This window comes from Labeo rohita, chromosome 9 (genome assembly GCF_022985175.1).
Source record: "Labeo rohita strain BAU-BD-2019 chromosome 9, IGBB_LRoh.1.0, whole genome shotgun sequence".
NCBI classification, from domain to species: Eukaryota; Metazoa; Chordata; class Actinopteri; order Cypriniformes; family Cyprinidae; genus Labeo; species Labeo rohita.
The window spans coordinates 42,683,722-42,704,600 of NC_066877.1; the positions used below are offsets into that span (position 1 = coordinate 42,683,722).

The 20,879-nt window shown below is 39.8% G+C and overlaps 1 protein-coding gene across 1 annotated transcript in view; it reads left to right on the forward strand.

Annotated features, from left to right (window-relative positions):
• LOC127171037 (NACHT, LRR and PYD domains-containing protein 3) overlaps window positions 1–20,879 on the forward strand; it is a 77,484-nt gene that overhangs the window by 23,760 nt on the left and 32,845 nt on the right. Inside the window, exons 2-5 of the mRNA XM_051119445.1 lie at window positions 11,005–11,142; window positions 11,483–11,518; window positions 13,391–15,173; window positions 15,347–15,520. Coding sequence (XP_050975402.1) covers window positions 11,010–11,142; window positions 11,483–11,518; window positions 13,391–15,173; window positions 15,347–15,520 — 2,126 coding nt within the window. The 5' untranslated portion in view covers window positions 11,005–11,009. The remainder of the gene's footprint in view (window positions 1–11,004; window positions 11,143–11,482; window positions 11,519–13,390; window positions 15,174–15,346; window positions 15,521–20,879) is intronic.

The following is a 20,879-nucleotide window of genomic DNA, read 5'->3' on the forward strand; positions in this document are numbered from 1 at the left end:
GCTCATGTCTCTGTCTGGAGTATCCGCTGAGTTTTAGTTCATTTTAGTGACACATTTCTTAATGACGATCACAGAGAACAACGCAGCAGACTGCATACCCTTTTTGTTTACTTTATTTCACAAAACCACAGAGTGCTGTTGTTATTATGAGTGTACACAAATAAAAGTATATTCCTTACAGATTCCATTGATATATTGCTCTTATCTGTACGATTAAAAACGACAGAGTAATTGAAGTTCTTTTTGGCGTTATCAGAAAAACTGCCACAAACCGCGCGAAAAACCGACGCGTTTTTCGACCCCAGAGGGTTAATGTATTACTTTTCCTACATTATTTGTAACACAAATATATGGTAAAATATCTATTTAGGAGTCTTAGACCTTTCCAACGATGCATAGTTTGTCATGATTAGATTAGGATTTATTTGTAATATGGTGAAGTAAACTTAAGCGTCCCACAGAGAGGACAGTGACAGTTAAAGGGTTAATATATAGACGCACGCACGCACTCTAGTAGAGAGAGAGTACATTGACCAGGAAGGGATTTGTTCGGTTCACTTATGTCACATCCTTATGTTGTGGCCACGAGATGCTATGTTGAGAGAACGACATCCATTTCTCATGGCCACGACTTCTTATGCTGAGAGAATGACATATTTTTCTTGTGGCCACGAGTTTAATGCATAAACAAATCTGAGTGACCATAGTATGCCAGGATTATTAGAGATAGACTTCATTAATATTTTGTTTTGAAGTAAGAAATTATTAGCCTATATTAATTATTATAGAAATTAATACATTATTCAAATATTGTATTAACCATAGGAGATGCTGTCTATATGCAATGTAAACAGCATTCCTAACCCTAACCCTAACTCTCCTGGGAGTTTATTTAACTCCACACTCAAGAGTGTTAAAAGTAACACTGAAGAGTGTCAAATTAACACTGAAGCAGAGTTAAAGTTAACGAGATAATTAGTGATTAATGAAGTGATGACTGACCATTATTAAAGGTTCATGAAACCCCAGACTACTTTTTCTGAGATTTGAGCAGAGGTGTTTGTGTTGCACATCATAGATAACAATGTTAGCATCCGTTGATTTTAATTGTTGGTGAAAACTGGTTAATTTTGAGCTTTTTGCACTATTTTCATCTTCCGGGTTTAAAATCGACATTGTGCTGACGTTAGAGTTTGTGAAATGGCAACGGACTATAGTACATTGATGACTCTCTCCCCTTTTCCCCCTCTGCTCCGCAGTGCACCACACCCACACCCACTTTAAAAGCATTTTTTAAAACTATGGTGAGAACTAACCAGTGCTGAAACAGGGGGGGTTTCATGACCCTTTAAAGACACCTGATGTTCACAAGCAAAATCACCAAAGGAGAAAATCACATCTTTCACCATTATAGTGATCATTGTTTGCATTAGCTGGGCTCTCGACACTTACATTTTTAACACTGGATTTTGTTTGGCTGATGTAACTGAGTTATAACAGCCAGACAAGCCAATAACACAAGTCAACAGTGGTGATGATTATGTTTTAACATAATCATTATTTGACCTGAGTCTCTGAACTCATTTAAAGCTATATTTCTTTAATTGAAAATATAGCTCCCAGAGTAGACTCTAAACAAATTCAGTGATTCAGGTTAAATAATGATTATCTTGAACAATTAACACCAGCTTTGTGATTCCACAACAAAAGATCTTGTCTTTTTTATATTTTTGGAAAGATTTCTTACAAGCTGTTGTGATTAAAGAATTAAAAAAAAAACTGAACAAGTTGTTTATTCAGGCACACACACAGACATCAAGAACCAGTGTATGAATCTCAACAGCAGTGACAAACAACATATTTAGATAAACAGATCAACTCTGTACATCACAAAACAAGCTACCTTAAAGTCACATAAAAACAGCAAATAGAAAAAATGACAAAGACAGTTCAGCTCATAATTTATTCATGCCGCAATGCATGATGGGAGCCATGAATGAGTTCTGATTGGCTACAACATGCTTTGTCACCATGGTTGTGTGTCTTAAATATGATTTGCAAAGCTTTTGATCAAAATAAGTTTTAAAAACATCTGTCTGATAATAGATATTATATTGTTCACAGAGTTGATGTAATCAGTAAAGAAAACCTAACTCAGTTTTTTAGGTCACTACATGAAGGTTATGTCAAACATTCTCAAGGTTTGCCGGGCTGTTATAACTCTGTTACAACAGCCAAACAAAATCTAATGTTAAAAATGTAAGTGTCAAGAGCCCAACTAATGCAAACACTGACAACAGTAATGGTTTTTTAAAAATTGTGATTTTCTCCTTTGGTGATTCTTCTTGTTAACATCAGGTGTCTTCAATAATGATCAATCTTCACTTAATTAATCACTAATTAAAGTTAAATAATTTTAACTCTGTTTCAGTGTTAATTTGACACTCTTGAGTGTGGAGTCAAATAAACAACTCCTGGAGAGTTAATTTAACACCGGGCTTTTTGCTGTGTAGCAGTAATTATTAGTAGTATGCTAAATATATGCTAACACTGTATTTTGATGGTTCCCCAAAAGACAAACTGATTATAAGTAATTTTGCAAGTACGTGAACCTGCTACCTAGCCTAACCTTAACCTAAGTCTACTAATACTCTAAGCCAGTGGTTCCCAACCACATTCCTGGAGGCCCCCCAACACTGCACATTTTGCATCTCTCCTTTGTCTGACACACCCATTTCAGGTCTTGGAGTCTCTACTAATGAGCCGATTATCTGAAACTGGTGTGTTTGATTAAAGAGACATGGAAAGCATGCAGTGCTGGGGGGGCCTCCAGGAATGTGGTTGGAAACCACTGCTCTAAGGAGTGTTAGTTGACATGTAGTTGGAAAATTGCTTATTGTCAATAGACTAGGGGGGGCCATCAAAATAAAATGTAATATAATGTAAAAATTAAGTATAATATGACATATTTTATAAATTAAGTAGATTTTATATGTTGTCCATTGCATGTTATAAATAATCATAATCTTAAAAGTTATAACCTCAAATACTCAAGTATTATAATATATTATAATTGTTGTTATGATTATTAATGAAATGATATAACATATATGGTTTTTTATAAAGCATTATGCATTCATAATAATGCTGTAGAAATACCATTACAATGTATTATAAATAGAGACTTCATAGAAAGTGTTACCAAAACGTGCTTCAGAAACAAAGATCTAGAAACAAGAGATAAAAATTTGCCATACAAACTCAAGAGTCAAGAGCCCAACTAAAGCAAACACTGATATCCATCATGGTAACATCAAACTTTATTATTTTCAATACAAATTCTATATATAAACCTGATAATTCTAACTAAGAAATTGTGTATGTAAGAAATCAGGTTAATCTGGATAGTATGTGTGAAACTGGCAGTGTTGTTTATGGAGTTGTTTAATCATCCTCTGCTGAGACTTTGATCTTATATGCTTTTTGTTTGGTAGCTGTTGCTGCCAGTGATTTAACCATTTTTTTTTACCAATTATTTTTTTTACAGTGCATACAGAAATGGGCAAAATATATAAATGGAAAATATATGTATGTGTCACACCGTCACACTCACCTGACCCTGGACCAGTCTCCACCGAACGCACGCAATCACCCGCACCTGATTCAGCACCAATCACTCGCTCGCAATCACCGGACTACTAGCACCTGGTCACAATCAGCAGCTCCCTTTAAAAGGATCACTCAGCCATTCATTCGATGGCTGAGCTCAAGGTTGATACGTTCTGTTATTCCTGGATCATCTGCCTGCATGTCTACTCGCGTGCCCTTTTGAAGAACGAACTTTGTCTGCCTTGCTTCTCGAATGAATGCCTTACAGATTGAGTATACTTCTATTATCTGCACTAATACTTACCTGGACATTTACCTACAGAGAACCTGTGTGATTTGTGATCCTGTTGACATCTACCAGCACTAATACTCACCTGAACACTTACCTGCGGAATCCTGTTTGATTTGTGATCCTGTTGACGTTTACTTGCTTTAATACTTACCTGGATATTTACCTGCAGAGAACCTGTTTACGTTGAGTACATTAAATAAACTCACTTGTTATACTTTACCCCTTTTGTCTGTTGTGACTGAGCGTGACAGAAGCTCAGCCCCGCAAAAGACAATTCTGACAAGAAAGCAGCATGGAACGGGACGAAGCCGTGGCGATTGTTGAGCCTTATGCAACATTTCTACAAATCTTACATGAGGTACGCTCTGCTCAGCCAGTTTCACCGAGCCCAGTGGCTCGCCCCCTACCTTTCTCTGGTGACAATATCTCCTGCGATGGGTTCTTGTTACAATGTTCTCTTTATTTCGAGGCACAGCCCGGCCAATTCCCCACAGATCGCAGCAAGATTGCCCTGATTATCACGCTATTAACGGGATGAGCCCTGCGATGGGCAGAGGCACTGTGGACCTCGAAAAGCCCTCATCTCGGGTCATTGGATCTGTTCCTGCAACATTTTCGGCAGGTATTTGGTCAACCTGTCACTCCGATTACCGTACAGGAAGAACTGCTGCAACTCCATCAGGGCAAACTACCTATACATGAGTATATTCTGCGTTTTTGTACTCTCTCCCTCACAAGTGGTTGGAATGATTCCGCTCTGCTGGCCGTGTTTCGTCGAGGTCTCAACACTAACATTCGCCAACAAATGGCCATCTATGAGGATAATGTGGGACTCGATGCATTCCTCAAGAGAGCAGTAACTATATCCCAACACTTAACCGCTTGTGAGACACCAGTCGAATCCGCCCCATCATGTACCTCCACAGAGGAGCCCATGCACACTGATACTTATCATTTAACTGCTCAAGAACGCACCAGACGGCTTCAGGGAGGCTTATGCTTGTACTGCGGTGCTCCATCTCACCTCCTTCTACAATGCTCAGTCCGTCCTGCTAAATCCACGGTGAGTGTGGGTCATGTAACGAATAATATGCATACCAAACCACTTATTGACGCTGTACTTATCTCTGAGTCTAACTTCTTCCCTGTGAAAGCATTAGTAGATTCAGGAGCGGCAGACAACTTCATTTCCTCACGCTGTCTGGAGGCATTGCAGATCCCTAAACGCAAAAGCACCATCTCTTACCGTATCACAACTATCCAAGGAAAAGCCCTGGATGCCCGACCCATTAATTCCTGTACTCACCCTCTGACTCTTCAAATAGGTTGTTTCCATCAGGAGTCCATCTCTTTCCTAATTCTGCCCGAAGCCACTGTGGACATTCTGTTGGGACGACCATGGCTAGAGCAACATAACCCACACATCCGCTGGAGCACAGGTGAAATTCTGAAATGGAGTAACCATTGTCATCATCACTGTCTATCGTCCCTTCCACAGCGTAAGGTGATCTCCTGTTATTCAACCACTATCGAAAGCCCAGAGGTGCAGCTGGAGATTCTTATTCCCCCGGAATATGCAGAATTTCAAGATGTGTTCAGCAAAACTGCAGCCACACAACTACCGCCACACCGAAGGTGGGATTGTGCTATAGATCTAGTGCCACATGCCACTCTACCCAAAGGCAAGGTATACCCACTCTCTTTACCTGAACGAAGGGCTATGGACGAATATGTAGCGGAGGCGTTAGCGCAGGGTTTTATCCAACCATCCACGTCACCCGCCGCCTCTAGCTTTTTCTTTGTGGCAAAAAAAGATGGAGGCCTTCGGCCATGTATTGATTACCGAGCCTTAAATGAGCAGACAGTAAAATTTGCATATCCCCTTCCGCTCGTTCCATCCACCTTAGAGGAATTACGACAAGCCAAGATTTTTAGTAAGCTAGACTTATGGAGTGCCTATAATTTAATCCGTATTCGTAGTGGTGATGAATGGAAGACCGCCTTTGTCACCCCTAGTGGCCACTACGAATATCGGGTTATGCCGTATGGCCTAGCCAACTCACCCTCCATTTTTCAAAATTTTATGAATGAGATCTTCCGGGATATGCTACATCAATTTGTGGTCGTCTATATCGACGACATTCTCATTTATTCTAATGATTTGTCCTCTCACATCTCCCACGTCAAACAGGTTCTCCAACGACTCAGAAAGTACCAGCTTTATTTGAAAGGAGAAAAATGTGAGTTTCATCAGGACCGAGTGCAATTCCTGGGCTACTACATCTCCCCAGAAGGTATTGAAATGGACCCTAAGAAGGTGGCTGCTGTACAGGACTGGCCCACACCCACCACGGTCAAAGAATTACAACGCTTCCTGGGGTTTGCAAACTTTTATCGACGCTTTATCAAAGGATATAGCCAAATTACCTCTGTACTCACCTCTCTCCTTAAAGGAGCCAAGAAGACTATCACTTGGACCTCTGCTGCACAAACGGTCTTCACTCAACTCAAATCTGCCTTCTGTACCGCACCTGTTTTAAAACATCCTGACCCGAATTCACCATTCATTGTGGAGGTTGACGCCGCTACCACCGGCGTAGGCGCTACTCTATCCCAGTGGCACGGAGATCCGCCTATTCTGCATCCCTGCGCATACTTCTCAAGGAAGTTATCCTCAGCGGAACAGAATTATGATGTGGGAAATCGTGAGTTGTTGGCAATTAAACTAGCCCTTGAAGAATGGCGCCATTGGCTGGAAGGAGCACAATTCCCATTCACTGTAATTACCGATCATAAAAACCTGCAGTATCTGCAAGGAGCCAAACGGGTAAATCCACGCCAAGCGAGATGGGCACTGTTTTTTACCCGGTTTGACTTTCACATCTCCTACAGACCAGGTACAAAGAACACCAAGGCAGATGCTCTGTCCCGTCTTCACCAGCCAGACCCCATCTCTGATGAACCTGAAACCATCCTACCTCAGTCAGTCTTTCTCGCTCCCATTCAATGGTCATGGGACGACCAGATCCAGGAAGCCACACGTCACGAACCAGCTCCACCGGGAGGTCCAGAAGGTAAACAGTACATACCATCTTCTCTCCGTCACTACCTTCTGGACTCTGTTCATACCTCTCCAGGTTCCGGGCATCCAGGCGGCAAACGCACCCTCTCGCTCCTCCGCAATCATTACTGGTGGCCGCAGATGACTCGTGATGTGTACCGCTATATCCGAGGATGTGTCGTCTGCGCCATAAACAACACCTCTCGCCGTCTGCCCGAGGGTAAGCTGGTTCCATTATCCATTCCGCAACGGCCTTGGTCCCATATAGGAATAGACTTTGCTACTGACCTGCCTAAGTCTGATGGTTTCACAACCATTCTAGTGGTCGTAGACCGCTTCTCAAAGGCCTGTAAACTAATTCCCTTACCGGGGTTACCCACAGCCATGAACACTGCTCAGTTGTTGTTTTCTCAGATTTTCAGACATTTTGGAATCCCTGAGGACATCGTCTCGGATAGAGGGACTCAATTCACATCCCGGGTATGGAGGGAGTTCTTTCGATTACTCGGGGTGTCAATCAGCTTATCCTCGGGGTACCATCCAGAGACGAATGGCCAGACAGAACGAAAAATCCAAGAGATCTGTCGTTACCTCAGGTCCTACTGCCATAACCATCAGGAATCCTGGAACCAGTATCTGCCCTGGGCCGAATACGCTCAGAACTCATTAAGGCAAGAAACCACAGGTAGATTACTGGTTCCGGGAGAGCGAGAGGGTGTGGAACTCAGCACATACTCACCTACAGCGGGCAGTTCGAAGGCACAAAAGGTGGGCTGACACTCTCCGATCCCCGACACCAGAATACCAGCCGGGCGAGTTAGTTTGGCTTTCCACTCGGGATATCAACCTTCGTTTGCCCTGCCGCAAGCTGAGTCCAAAGTTCATTGGTCCATTTCCAATCATACGACGTCTAAATGATGTCACTTATGAACTGCAACTACCACCCCACTACCGCATAGCACCCACCTTCCATGTATCACTGTTGAAACGTCACTTTAATCCTACGTTTCCTCCCTCTGCAGACCACCCGGAACCCCCTCCTCAACCCGAAATCGAAACCACTGAAACCATCTACCGAGTCCAAGAGATCCTTGACTCTCGGCGGCGGAACGGGCGGCTTCAATACCTGATTGAGTGGGAGGGGTACGGTCCTGAGGAGAGAAGCTGGATCGACCGGGATGACATACTCGATCCCTCCCTGACCGCGGAATTCCACCAGTCCCATCCTACCTGTCCAGCCCCCAGAGGTCGTGGCCGTCCTCGCCATCGAGTACGAGCGTCAGGAGACGCTCGTGGAGGAGGGGGTAATGTCACACCGTCACGCTCACCTGACCCTGGACCAGTCTCCACCGAACGCACGCAATCACCCGCACCTGATTCAGCACCAATCACTCGCTCGCAATCACCGGACTACTAGCACCTGGTCACAATCAGCAGCTCCCTTTAAAAGGATCACTCAGCCATTCATTCGATGGCTGAGCTCAAGGTTGATACGTTCTGTTATTCCTGGATCATCTGCCTGCATGTCTACTCGCGTGCCCTTTTGAAGAACGAACTTTGTCTGCCTTGCTTCTCGAATGAATGCCTTACAGATTGAGTATACTTCTATTATCTGCACTAATACTTACCTGGACATTTACCTACAGAGAACCTGTGTGATTTGTGATCCTGTTGACATCTACCAGCACTAATACTCACCTGAACACTTACCTGCGGAATCCTGTTTGATTTGTGATCCTGTTGACGTTTACTTGCTTTAATACTTACCTGGATATTTACCTGCAGAGAACCTGTTTACGTTGAGTACATTAAATAAACTCACTTGTTATACTTTACCCCTTTTGTCTGTTGTGACTGAGCGTGACAGTATGTAAACATACTTTCATATATATATATATATATATATAAGGGATGCAACAATACAGTTAGTCCACGGTTCAATACGTACCCCGGTTTTTAACCACGGTTTTCGGTTCGGTTCTGATATCTTGCCACTTCAATGTGTTTTGTTTTTTTTTGCAACAAATTCACAAAATACTCCCGTAAACCTCTGTACACTGGAAAAAGCTTAATTCTTCTTTTGACAAAGATATTCATTTTTCGATTAATTTTTTTCGATAGAATGGGTTTCATTCATACTGGATGCCAGAGGGTGCCCTCGTGCAAAAAAAACCCACAAATGCGTCAAAGAAGTAGCACTAATGACGTTCCGTTCCAGTTTCTCTAATATGGATAAAAGCATCGCTATTGCTGTAACCGATTAAAAACACGATATAACGTTAAACATTTTGAATGACGAAATGTAAGGACAATAAACACTCGTCTGCAATAACGTATGGTTTCTCTGTGCTCTTCAAGCCATCTCATGTATTTTTATAAGCCATTGCTAATCGATTTAACGGTTACATAGAATATGAGTATAGAATTTACTGTCTGTCTCATTCTGTGATAAGAATCCACATCAGATCACATAAGGAAGTTATTTCAAACACTCGACTGATGTTGTGAATTAAAAACAAGTTATAATGTTTTTTATAACTTTTGTTTTTACAACTCTTTTGCTGGACAACAGGTTTAGAAAGGCTTATCAGTGCATGTCATTAGAATGGAAGATGCTCTGCCTTGTGTTGCTTTTTCAAATATAAGCGGGGAAGCGTTTCCTCATTTCAGCACGTGAAGTCGTGGGTACACGTCAGCAAATACCGAGAGAAATAAAACAAGGAAGTTATTTAAATGCAAAACCGAAAAACCGCAATTCACAAGCCCGTACTGAACCGTAGATGTCGTACCAAATGATTTGATATTATATTGAGTATTGTGACATCCCTTATATATATTTATATACAGGTAATGTTTAGTATGTTATAAAATAAAATATTTAAAATATTTTATAATAAATTTTTTGTTGTATGGGAAAATATAATATCAGTAAACAGCCAGATGTTTTTAAAACTTATTTTGATAAAAAACTTCTAAATAAATTTTTAGTTTAGACACACAGACATTAAGAATCAGTGTGAGAATCACAATAAAGGTAACCATTGAAAAGCATGTTGTAGCTAATCAAAACTCATCCATGGCTCCCATCATGCATTGGGGCATGAATAAATTTTGAGCTGAATTGTCTTTGTATTTTCTTTTATTTTTGCTGACTTTTTAGTAGCTCATTTTGAGTTCAAAATTAAACTGTTTATTTGAATATGCTGATTCCTGATATCTGTGTGTGCCTAAACAAAAGACTTTTCAGAATTATTATTAAGTTTTATCAGAACAGCTTGAAAAAAATCCTTCCAAAATGTATAGAAAATACAGGATCTTTTATTGTAGAATCACAAGCCTGTTTTAATCAATAAAAAAATACTACTCAGAGGATAGACTCTAAATGAGTTCAGTGATTCTAGCCAAATAATGATTATGTTAAAACAATAATTTTCTGCTTGTTAACATTAGTGTCTTCAATAATGATCAATCATCACTTAAGCCAGGCTCATGTTACAGGATTTTTAGCACCCTTGACTTTATAACATTATATTTTTTGGGGCTGCTGTAACTGTGTTTGTAAAGTATATTTGTAATGACAAAGAACACCGAAAAGACACTGCAACCAGGTGACGTTGGTTGGTTATTGGTGACACAACACAATCATCTAGATTAAGTATGCAGTCTTTGTGAGATGTTAATAAACAAAAACATATAATAGTTTAGTAATTTGTGAACAATTCTAAAAACATAATAAATCACAAAAATTTTGAACTAATGTGTCTCATGAAAACAAAGAGAAACATCAAAAATCAGTGTATGAATCTCAACAGTGGTGACAGTCAAAAGCTTCCTGCTGCAGTACACATTGAGGGCGTTGTGAGGTTATACTTTTCGCTCACTGTTACCACACATTGTGACCACATCACGAGTATTCTGGGAGCTCATGATGAGATCAGTGTGAGATCAAAGCGTTGACTGGGATGGTAATGAAGAACAGAATATCAGTGAAGTTAAAGTTGTCATTTAGGAAAAGTAATAAAGCTCTCTGTTTGTATTCCAGCCAAGATGAGCAGTGGTGCTTATACTGGAGTCAATGTTGGTCTGAATGCTCAGACGGGAGCAAATGTAAATACTCCTGTACTTGCTGAAAACACCATCACAGGTCCTGTGACCTTCATCAACAATACTGCAGAAAACGGTACTGTCACCATAACTGCTTACTGTGACACACTGCTTATTAGTAGTCAGTGAAATAAAGCTGAGTGTCTGTGAACCCTATTCGTATTAAAGTTTATGTAAGAAATAGATTTCTCTTAATTGTCAGTTGTATAATGATTGTTTTTCAGTCTGTTTTAGTCATCAGTGATCTGTGTGGATGTGTGAAGAACTGTCACTTCCTAAATGTTCTATCTTTATTGAGCCATTTACATATTATGTATATACTTTGCATAGAATGTTGTTGACGTTGCTGTGAGCATACAAGTTTAAAAAAAGGTTGTTTTTTTTTTTACTTCTGGCCTTTTTTTTTCTCTTCACAGGGCCACAAGAACTCTCAGAGACAGAGACAAGTCAAGGTGCAGTCTTATCTGTCTTTTTATTTTTGTTATTGTTTTGTTTTTGGTTTTTTTGGACCCAGGGTAGAGCTTGAAGGCTTGGAATCAGAAGAAGAGATTCCTTTAAGGGGATACAGCCAAGCACCTAGGATAGTAACTAGGTCTTGACCTGTCACCCAGGGGCTACACTTGCTCTGCATAAGCTTGCTGAAGGAACTGTCTCAACAGACCCTTGGTAGCAACACCTTGTTCAACTAGTATCATTGGGGATACATGGGTAGAGTGGGGCCCAAGGTGAAACTGGGGCCTGACCAACTCAAAAAAAGGGCACGAAGCTGCAGCGCATAACCCCTACCATACAGGATTTTAGAAAGAACACAACATGTTTGTTGTGCGTCCTTACCACATTGTGGATTTTAGAAAGCGCACAGAGATTTAGTGTGCATGTTTACCATACAGAGCAAAAAGCCCAGTGCTAAATGAACTCTCCTAGGAGTTTATTTAACTCCACACTCAAGAGTGTGAAATTAACACTGAAGCAGAGTTAAAGTTAATGAGATAATTAGTAAATAATTAAGTGATGATTGATCATTATTGAAGACACCTGATATTAACAAACAGAATCACCAAAGGAGAAAATCACAATTTTTAAGCAACCATTACAGTGGTCAGTGTTTGACCCTTTCATTTTTAAAGTTAGATTTTGGTTGGATGTTATAACTGTCTTATAACAGAGAGAAAAGCAGGTAGGGGAGAAAGTGATAATGTGGTATTTTTATGTTTTTGCCAAATGTGAATTTAATAATTACTGAATAATAAATAATTTAGAGCCTAAACCTAAAAGAGTTATATTTTCCTTGTTGATTATAAAAGTCCTGTGATTCTAAAGCAGGAGTGGTGATCGTCTGTCCTGGAAAGCCGCTTCAACCCTAATCAAATGCACCTGAACAAGCTAATCAATTTAAAAAAAATAGTGAGAATAAAGGAAATTACTAAAACAATTCAGCTCATAAATTATTCATGTCACAATACATCATGGAAGCCATGGATGAATTTTGATTGGTGGCACCCAGAATGCACTACAACATGCTTTTTTGATTGTCATCATAGTTGAGATTAACAGGTTGATTTTTGATGTTTGTGTCTAAATAAAATAGTTTATATATACATATTTATATTAAAAACATAATCAATAATAAATGTTTCAGAGTGTGTTGAAAATTTTGGACATCTTATACTGAAGAATCACAGGGCTGTTATAATCAGCAATACAGACCAATTCAGAGATCAGGCTTTAAATAAGTTTCATTTTTCCCCTTTTTGCTTGTCTCTCAATTATAACAGCCAAAAATGTAAGGGTCAAGAGCCCAACTAAAGCAAACACTGCTTGTTAATATCAAGTGTCTTCAATAATGATCAATCATCACTCAATTAATCACTTAATGATCTCATTAACTTTAACTCTGCTTCAGTGTTAATTTCACACTCTTGAGTGTGGTCTCAGCATGTACTCTCAGGAGAGTTAATTTCACACTAGTATTTTATTTTTTTTTTGCTGTGCAGGATGCTGACTGTTTCTATAGCAACCAGAGCTTGTAATGACAGCTGCGGTGACGTATATTGACTATCGATTAGTAGTTGGCTTCTTTATTTAGAAGCAGGACTATTCCACCATTTTGGGCCTTACACTTTCTCCCATTTAAGTATTATATGTGCACCATCTTTGTAAATTGAAAGTTTTTGGTGTTAGTATCAAGTCATTTAATTACAGTATGTTGAATAAATTCTGAAGAAACCATGCTGACGTAAAAGCTTTGTCACGTTTCTTTTTTTTTTTAAATCTCTTTTTGCTTTTTCCCTATGTTTTATTAACTTTATCATCTTTTGTAACAGCATATTTGAATCTGAACAAGTTCTTGAAAACTCACAAATCCAACATGAAGAATAAAGCAGAACTTATTCTTGAGCGCAAGAAAGAAAATGAAGCACATCTCCAGGTTGTTTACACAGAACTCTTCATCACAGAGGGAGATATGAAAGATGTCAATCAGGAACATGAGATTCTGAAGATTGATGATGCTTTCAGCAAGAACAAAAAAACACAGGACAAATCAATCAAATGCAATGATATATTTACATTAGAAGACAAAAATAAGATGAAGATTGTGCTGACCAAGGGAGTCGCTGGCATTGGAAAAACAGTCTCTGTGCAAAAGTTCATCCTGGACTGGGCAGAAGGAGAAGCCAATCAGGATATAGACTGTGTGTTCCTGCTTCCATTCAAAGAGATTAACAGAATACAAGACAAAGAGTTCACTTTCCATGAGTTTCTGCAGGTAATTTGTCCTGAACTGAAGGACACAGAGAAAACAAAATTATATAAGGGACCCAGACTAATGTTTATATTTGATGGACTTGATGAGAGTCGCCTGCCTTTGAATTTTGAAAATGAAATTCTGCAGAGTGTTGAGGAAAGATCATCTGTAGATGTGCTGTTCACAAGTCTGGTCAAAGGGACTCTGGTTCCATCAGCTCTGGTCTGGGTGACCTCACGACCAGCGGCAGCCAATCAGATTCCTCCTCGGTATGTAGATTTGTTTACAGAGGTACGAGGATTCACTGACCAACAGAAGGAGGAGTACTTCAAAAAGACAATCACTGATGAGAGTCTAGCCTGCAGAATCATCAAATACATTAAGACGTCTCGTAGTCTCTACATCATGTGCCACATTCCTGTGTTCTGCTGGATCATGGCCACAGTACTTCAGGATATTTTTATTGAAACCAATGAAGAGAACATCAGCACAACACTTACTGAAATGTACATTCACTTCATGCTGATACAGATGAAAATGAAGAACCAGAAGTACGATGAACAAGAAGAAAGGGAATGTACAGAGCACTTAGAAATTAATAGAGAAATGATTTTGAAGTTAGCCAAGCTAGCGTTTGAACAGATAAAGAAAGAAAACATTGTGTTCTGTAAGGAAGATCTGAAAGCATGTGGTATTGATGTGAATGTAGCCACTGAGTTCACAGGAATGATCACTGAAATCTTTAAGAAGATAAATGGTCTTCATGAAAAGAAGGTCTTCTGCTTTGTGCATCCAAGTGTTCAAGAGTTTCTCGCTGCAGTGCATGTGTTCCTCTGTTACCTGAACAAGAACATGCAGGACATTCAGTTTTTCTTTGATGAGCCAGAAGAAAATGTTACATTGCAGGTCCTACTGCAGAAGGCTGTAGATAAAGCCACACAGAGTCAAAGAGGACATTTGGACGTGTTCCTGCGGTTTCTGATGGGAATTACACTGGAATCCAGTCAAAACCTGCTCCAAGGCCTGATCACACACACTGAAGACACAACAGAGAGCATCAGACAAACAACTCAATACATTAAACAAGTGCAAGACAAGAATATCCCAGATGGAACTTCAGTCAACCTATACTACTGCTTACTTGAGCTCAAGGATCATTCATTATGTGAGGAAATCCAGAGTTACCTCAGTTCAGATGAACATCCAGGAAGAAAACTCTCATCTTCAGTGTGCTCAGTGCTGACCACAGTACTACTGATGTCAGAGAAGGTGCTGGATGAGTTCAACCCAAAGAGGTTCACGTCATCACAAACAGGCTTTACAAGACTTGTTCCAGCTGTGAGATGCTGCAAAAAAGCCCTGTGAGTAATTAAATTGACTGCTGTTTGATCAAATGTTTTATTCTACATCATTAAAACAATTAAATGTCAGAATATTATGTAAATATTTTGTCCTGATTATGAAGGGTACTACAAGTTCTTGCAGAAACACTGAACATCAGAAATGAATCAGCATAAACCTTCTGTTTTGGCAGCTTTGACAGCTGTGGTCTTGATGAAACATGCTGTGAAACTGTATCTTCAGCTCTTCAATTATCAAACTGCCATCTGAGAGAGCTGGACCTGAGTAACAATGACCTGAAGGATTCTGGAGTGAAGCTGCTTGGGACTGGACTGAAGAGTCTAAACTGTAAGCTGGAGATACTGAGGTAAATGGTTTTCCATAAATTCGATATTTAATCCTCTGGGGTCTGAGGTGATTTTGGGGCCCTTTAGATGTTTTGACATGCCCTGACATTTGTGTTTATTTCAGCTACTGATAACATACGTCTGGCCAACATATAATTTTTTTTTTGTATTCAGCACAAACTGTGCTACAATAATATGTGAGCAAGATGGAGCATTTCTTTTCTTCTTTCTTCTTTTTTCTTTTCTTTCTTTTTGTTTTTTTAAAGATTATACGTGGTTAGTAAGTTTTAGCAAAATAAACGTAGCTGAAATAAGGCCATAAAACTGAATAGTCCTGAACAAGGCTTTTAAGTAATCACTCTTGTAGGGTAGAATATTTACTTCAAAATGATGTGAAAATTATTGTGCTTACTCTTTCACAGAAAAAAAAAAAAATAATGTAAATTACCTAAGACATGTTTTGTGATAGAATGCTGTATGCGAGGGACTGACAATGGCCATGAATATTTAGTGATTCACACCTGAGAGACAAAAGGTCGTCCCCTGATGGCCCATCAGTGTGTCACTATGAGGCAGGTAACAAAGAATGTGAGGAGAGTAAGATAATGGGGGGTTTTGGTCATTTGTATTTTATTTACAACACAATATAATCAAAACATACATAATGATGGTCAAAGATTATTATTGTACTCACTGACCTAACCACAGCGATATGAACAGACCTTGTGTCATTCCTGTTCAGCAAGTGAAACTAGTAAACCACACCTGATATTTAGTTGTTTGCCGCAGCGTGTTAGTCGGTTAGCTTGCCATTCACTTTTATTTTTGCGTTTCTATCCGTGTCTACAACCGTTGTTATTTTCTCCCCTGCCTTTCTCTTCATGAGTTCATCAAACAACAGTGGTGAGTTGAAATCGTTTTACAACTACGGTGAGTAATGGCTTCTTCTCCTTCTCTGGTAGTTTGCACCGACTGCCATATGTATAGCTTATCAATCTCTGTCGGCAGTGAGGGATTCACATGTGATAAATGCAGGGAAATAGTTAGGCTGACAGAGAAGATTTCAGAGCTAGAGACAAGCATCCAAACTTTAATTGAGGATAGTAAGAATGTGAGGGCCTTAGATACAGCTTTGGATGCGACTAGCTCAGGAGTCCTGTACATTGTTCGGTTCCGGTAACTGCGCTTTTGCAGCAGGGCTACTGGGTGACTGTGAGACGGCATAGTCGCGGGTCAAAACGCTCTTCAGTTCCGATCAGAACATCAAACAGGTTCTCCCCACTCACCCACTGAGAAACCTGATGAAAGTGCTGTAGTTATTGGTGATTCTATTGTACGGAACGTGAAAATAGAGACACCAGCCACCATAGTGCAATGTTTACTGGGAGCCAGAGCACCTGACATCTTGGCAAATTTAAAAGTGCTGGCTAATGCTAAATGTAAATTCACTAAGATTGTTATTCACGTCAGCAATAATGATGTTCAACTTCGCCAGTCAGAGATCACTAAAAATAATGCCAGTGTGTGTGAACTTGCAAGTACGATGTCAGACACTGTAATTTGCTCTGGTCCCCTCCCTGTGTATCGTGGTGATGAGATACATAGCAGACTGTTGTCACTAAATGGCTGGATGTCTAAGTGGTGCCCGCAGAATAACATAGGTTTCATAGATAATTGGACAAGTTTTTACTTCCTACTGTATACAGGCCACCAGGGCACCATACACACTTTCTTAAAGAATTCGCTGATTTTCTATCTGAGTTAGTGTTGGCTACAGATAAGGTCTTATTAGTGGGTGACTTTAACATCCATGTTGATAATGAAAATGATGCACTGGGAGCAGCATTTATAGACATTCTGAACTCTATTGGAGTTAGACAACACGTGTCAGGTCCCACTCATTGTCGAAATCATACTCTAGACTTAATACTGTCACATGGAATTGATGTTAATGTCGTTGAAATTCTGCAGCAAAGTGATGATATCTCAGATCATTATCTAGTCTCTTGTTACCTTTATTTATATAGTCAAGTCACCTTTATTTATATACCGCCTTTAACAATACAGAATTGTGACAAGGCGGCTGTACAGTATTAAATAGGAAACAGTACATCAACAATGCCAAAGGCAACAGTAAACACTCACTTTTTAGGTAAAGGTAGTTAATCAAAAACAATAAAATAAAATGCAATATTGTGTTAAGAGAAAGTGTCCCCAACTAAGCAAGCCAGAGGCGACAGCGGCAAGGAACCAAAACTCCATCGGTGACAAATGGAGAAAAAAACCTTGGGAGAAACCAGGCTCAGTCGGGGGGCCAGTTCTCCTCTGGCCAAAGTTCCCATGGTCTTGTGCCGACAGCCGTCTAGGTGATGTGGTCTTCACTGTGGATCCGTCTCTGGGGCTTATCTAGTTGATGTGGACTCCGCTGACATTCAGGGCTGTAGAGGTCATCTCCAGGTGCTGATCCACCATCTGGGCTAGGTTCGGACTGGATCCGGGGGACTGCAGTGACCATCTGATCTGGATACGGACTGGATCTGGTGGTTAATGTGACCTCGGAATAAGAGAGAAACAGACTAATATTAGCGTAGATGCCATTCTTCTGACGATGCACTGAGTACATCAGGTGTTATGGGAAGTGTTCCCGGTTCCGGTTGACCTAATTAGTGCAGCCTAACAATCCTTTAACGGATTTGAATTATAAGAATATGTTGATTTGTTATGTGTAAGCAAGGTTAAAGAGATGGGTCTTTAATCTAGATTTAAACTGACAGAGTGTGTCTGCGTCCCGAACATTGTGGGGTAGATTGTTCCAGAGTTTGGGCGCTAGATAAGAAAATGATCTCCCGCCCGCGGTTGATTTTGATATTCTCGATATTATCAAATTGCCAGAGTTTTGAGAACGCAGCGGACGTGAGGGACTATAATGTGATAGGAGCTCGCTCAGGTACTGAGGAGCTAAACCATTCAGGGCTTTGTAAGTAATTAGCAAGATTTTAAAAGGAAAGATTACCATCAAATAGCACACCTAGGTTCCTAACTGATGACGAAGAATTGACAGAACAGCCATCAAGAATTAGACAGTGTTTTAGATTATTACACGCGGAGGTTTTAGGTCCAATAATTAACACCTCTGTTTTTTCAGAATTTAGCAGTAAGAAATTACTTGTCATCCAGTTTTTTATCTCAACTACACAATCCGTTAGTTTTTTAAATTGGTATGTTTCGCCTGGGCTGCGAAGAAATATAGAGCTGAGTATCATCAGCATAACAGTGAAAGCTAACACCATGTTTCCTGATGATATCTCCTAAGGGTAACATGTAAAGCGTAAGAAGTAATGGCCCTAGTACTGAGCCTTGCGGTACTCCATACTGCACTTGTGATCGATATGATACCTCTTCATTTACTGCCACGAATTGATGGCGGTCAGATAGATACGATTTGAACCATGCCAATGCACAACCACTAATGCCAACATAATTCTCAAGTCTATTCAAGAGAATGTTGTGGTCAACAGTATCAAACGCAGCACTAAGATCCAGTAGCACTAACAGAGAGATACAACCACGATCGGATGACAAGAGTAGATCATTTGTAACTCTAATAAGAGCAGTCTCAGTACTATGGTACGGTCTAAAACCTGACTGAAAATTCTCACAGATATCATATTTCTGTAGGAAGGAAGATAACTGTGAGGATACAACCTTTTCTAATATCTTCGACAGAAATGGGAGATTTGAGATAGGTCTGTAATTAATTAATTTGTTGGGGTCAAGTTGTGTTTTTTTAATTAGAGGCTTAATAGCAGCCAGTTTGAAGGTTTTGGGGACATATCCTAATGACAGTGATGAATTAATAATATTTAGCAGAGGATCTATGAGATCTGGAAGCAAGTCTTTTAGTAGCCTAGATGGAATAGGGTCTAGCATACAAGTTGTTTGTTTAGATGATTTAACAAGTTTATACAATTCTTCCTGACCTATAGTAGAGAATGAGTTGAATTGTTCCCCAGGAGATCTATAGCGCACTATCTGATGCGACACTGTAATTGACGGCTGCATAGTGACAATTTTGTCTCTAATTGTATCGATCTTAGAAGTAAAGTAGTTCATGAAGTCATTACTGCTATGCTGATGGGCATAGTCAGTGCCTGTTGGTTCTTTATTTTTTGTTAACTTAGCCACTGTATTGAATAAATACCTAGGGTTATGTTTGTTTTCTTCTAAAAGAGTCGAAAAGTAATCAGATCTGGCCGATTTTAACGCTTTTCTGTACGATAGGGTACATTCCCGCCAAGCAGTACGAAAAACCTCTAATTTTGTTTTCCTCCAGCTGCGCTCCATTTTCCGGGCTGCTCTCTTTAGGGCGCGGGTGTGCTCGTTATACCACGGGGTTGGACTATTTTCCTTAATCTTCCTTAGGCACAGAGGAGCGACCGTATCTAGAGTCCTGGAAAAAAGAGAGTCAATAGTTTCTGTTACATTATCAAGTTTTTCTGAGCTATTGGACATGCTGAGGAATTCAGATAAGTCAGGAAGATTACTTAGAAAGTAATCTTTTGTAGTAGAAGTGATGGTTCTACCATACTTGTAATAAGGAGTTGAATTTACAGTTTTAGTCATCTGGAGAATACACAAGACTAGATAATGATCAGAGATATCATCACTTTGCTGCAGAATCTCAACGGCATTGACATCAATTCCATGTGACAGTATTAAGTCTAGAGTATGATTTCGACAATGAGTGGGACCTGACACGTGTTGTCTAACTCCAATAGAATTTAGAATGTCTGTAAATGCAGCTGCCAGTGCATCATTTTCAATATCAACATGGATGTTAAAGTCACCTACTATTAAGACCTTATCTGTAGCCAACACCAGCTCAGATATAAAATCAGCGAATTACTTCATTCATCCATTACTTCAAACGAGTTATACTTGAAATCCGTTCTCTGTGAAACACTAAAAATATTGCTATAAATTGTAGAAACACCTCCCCCTTTACCTTTTAGATGTGGCTCATGTTTATAACAGTAATCATGAGGGGTAGACTCATTTAAGATAAGGTAATCATCTGATTTTAGCCAGGTTTCTGTCAAACATAGCACATCTAGGTTATGATCAATGATCATATCATTTACAAAAAGCGCTTTTGTAGAGAGGGACCTGATATTCAAAAGGCCAAGTTTTATCATTTGTTTCTCTGTATTATGTAAATTTTTAATTTGTTGAACGTTGATTAGATTGTTACTCCTAAATTTGTTTGGACGTCTTTTGTATTGTCTAGCTCGGGGAACAGACACAGTCTCTATAGCATGATATCTAGGTGTAAGGGTCTCTGTGTGCTGAGAATTAACTGATTTTGGTGACATGAGGCGG